The sequence below is a fragment of the Penaeus monodon genome, chromosome 15 (assembly GCF_015228065.2).
Source record: "Penaeus monodon isolate SGIC_2016 chromosome 15, NSTDA_Pmon_1, whole genome shotgun sequence".
Lineage (NCBI taxonomy): Eukaryota > Metazoa > Arthropoda > Malacostraca > Decapoda > Penaeidae > Penaeus > Penaeus monodon.
The window spans coordinates 37,252,125-37,252,995 of NC_051400.1; the positions used below are offsets into that span (position 1 = coordinate 37,252,125).

At 44.0% G+C, this 871-nt stretch overlaps 1 protein-coding gene across 1 annotated transcript in view; it reads left to right on the top strand.

The window, feature by feature from the left end:
* LOC119582168 overlaps positions 1–482 on the top strand; it is a gene marked incomplete at its 5' end in the record, with an annotated part of 1,370 nt that extends 888 nt beyond the window's left edge. Inside the window, 1 exon segment of the mRNA XM_037930405.1 lies at positions 19–482. Within this exon segment, the coding sequence (XP_037786333.1) occupies positions 19–357 (339 nt within the window).
* Between the last annotated feature and the right edge of the window lie 389 nt (positions 483–871).

Sequence of the window (871 nt, forward strand, 5' to 3'; positions counted from 1 at the left end):
CATAACATAACCCCACAGATCGGATACTTCAAGCTAACGTGCACCTCCTACTACGCGTGCCCGGTGCTTGCCGAGCCGGCGCGAGTGTTCGATTGCAGCGCAGGCGAGCTCTACGACGAAGGCGCTGCAAAATGCGTGCCGGCGGAGGACCTTCGACCTCGTCCCTTTGTATGCGGCTGTGACGACGGAGCATTTCCGGACACGATCGACTGCAGCCGTTTCCACATCTGCGCCGCAGGGAGCGCGGTGGGAGAGCCCTTGTCATGTCCAGAGGGCCACTCGTTCGACAGCGAACGCGGTTTCTGTGTGCAGGGAGAGTGCTTGGTGAACGAGTGTCTGGAGGCTGTTCGGATTTAGCGCTTCCCCGAGGCATCCCGCTGACACGTATCGAAAGTCTGTTTGTTTTCGTTTTGTTACCACGGAGGAAGGAACGAAATAGAAGAAAAGGGAAACACCAACGGATGCAGAAAGTTGATTGGGTTTTTGTCTAAAAAAAAAAAAAAAATTAATTGTTCATACTAAATGAAGAGAAAATTGGAATACTGACCAAATAAAGAGAATTTACCGACACTGAATTGAAAGATGTTTTCTCCTTCTCTACATCACACGACATTTTTGACCGTCAAAATCGAATCCTATTTGTTTATTAATATCTATATCTCTCATTTGATAGTCATCTTGTGCAACCACAGCATTAAATTAATTTTATATTTATTGTTGATTTTAATAGTACTTCAGGTAACTGCATCATTTATATCCAAATGTACAACAGCATTCCTCTTTATTTTGGTCGTTAACGATGCTATTATCTTAATTAAAAATGCAATCTCCTCTTTAAAAATCTTTTTTACATTGCATTCTCGGGGATATG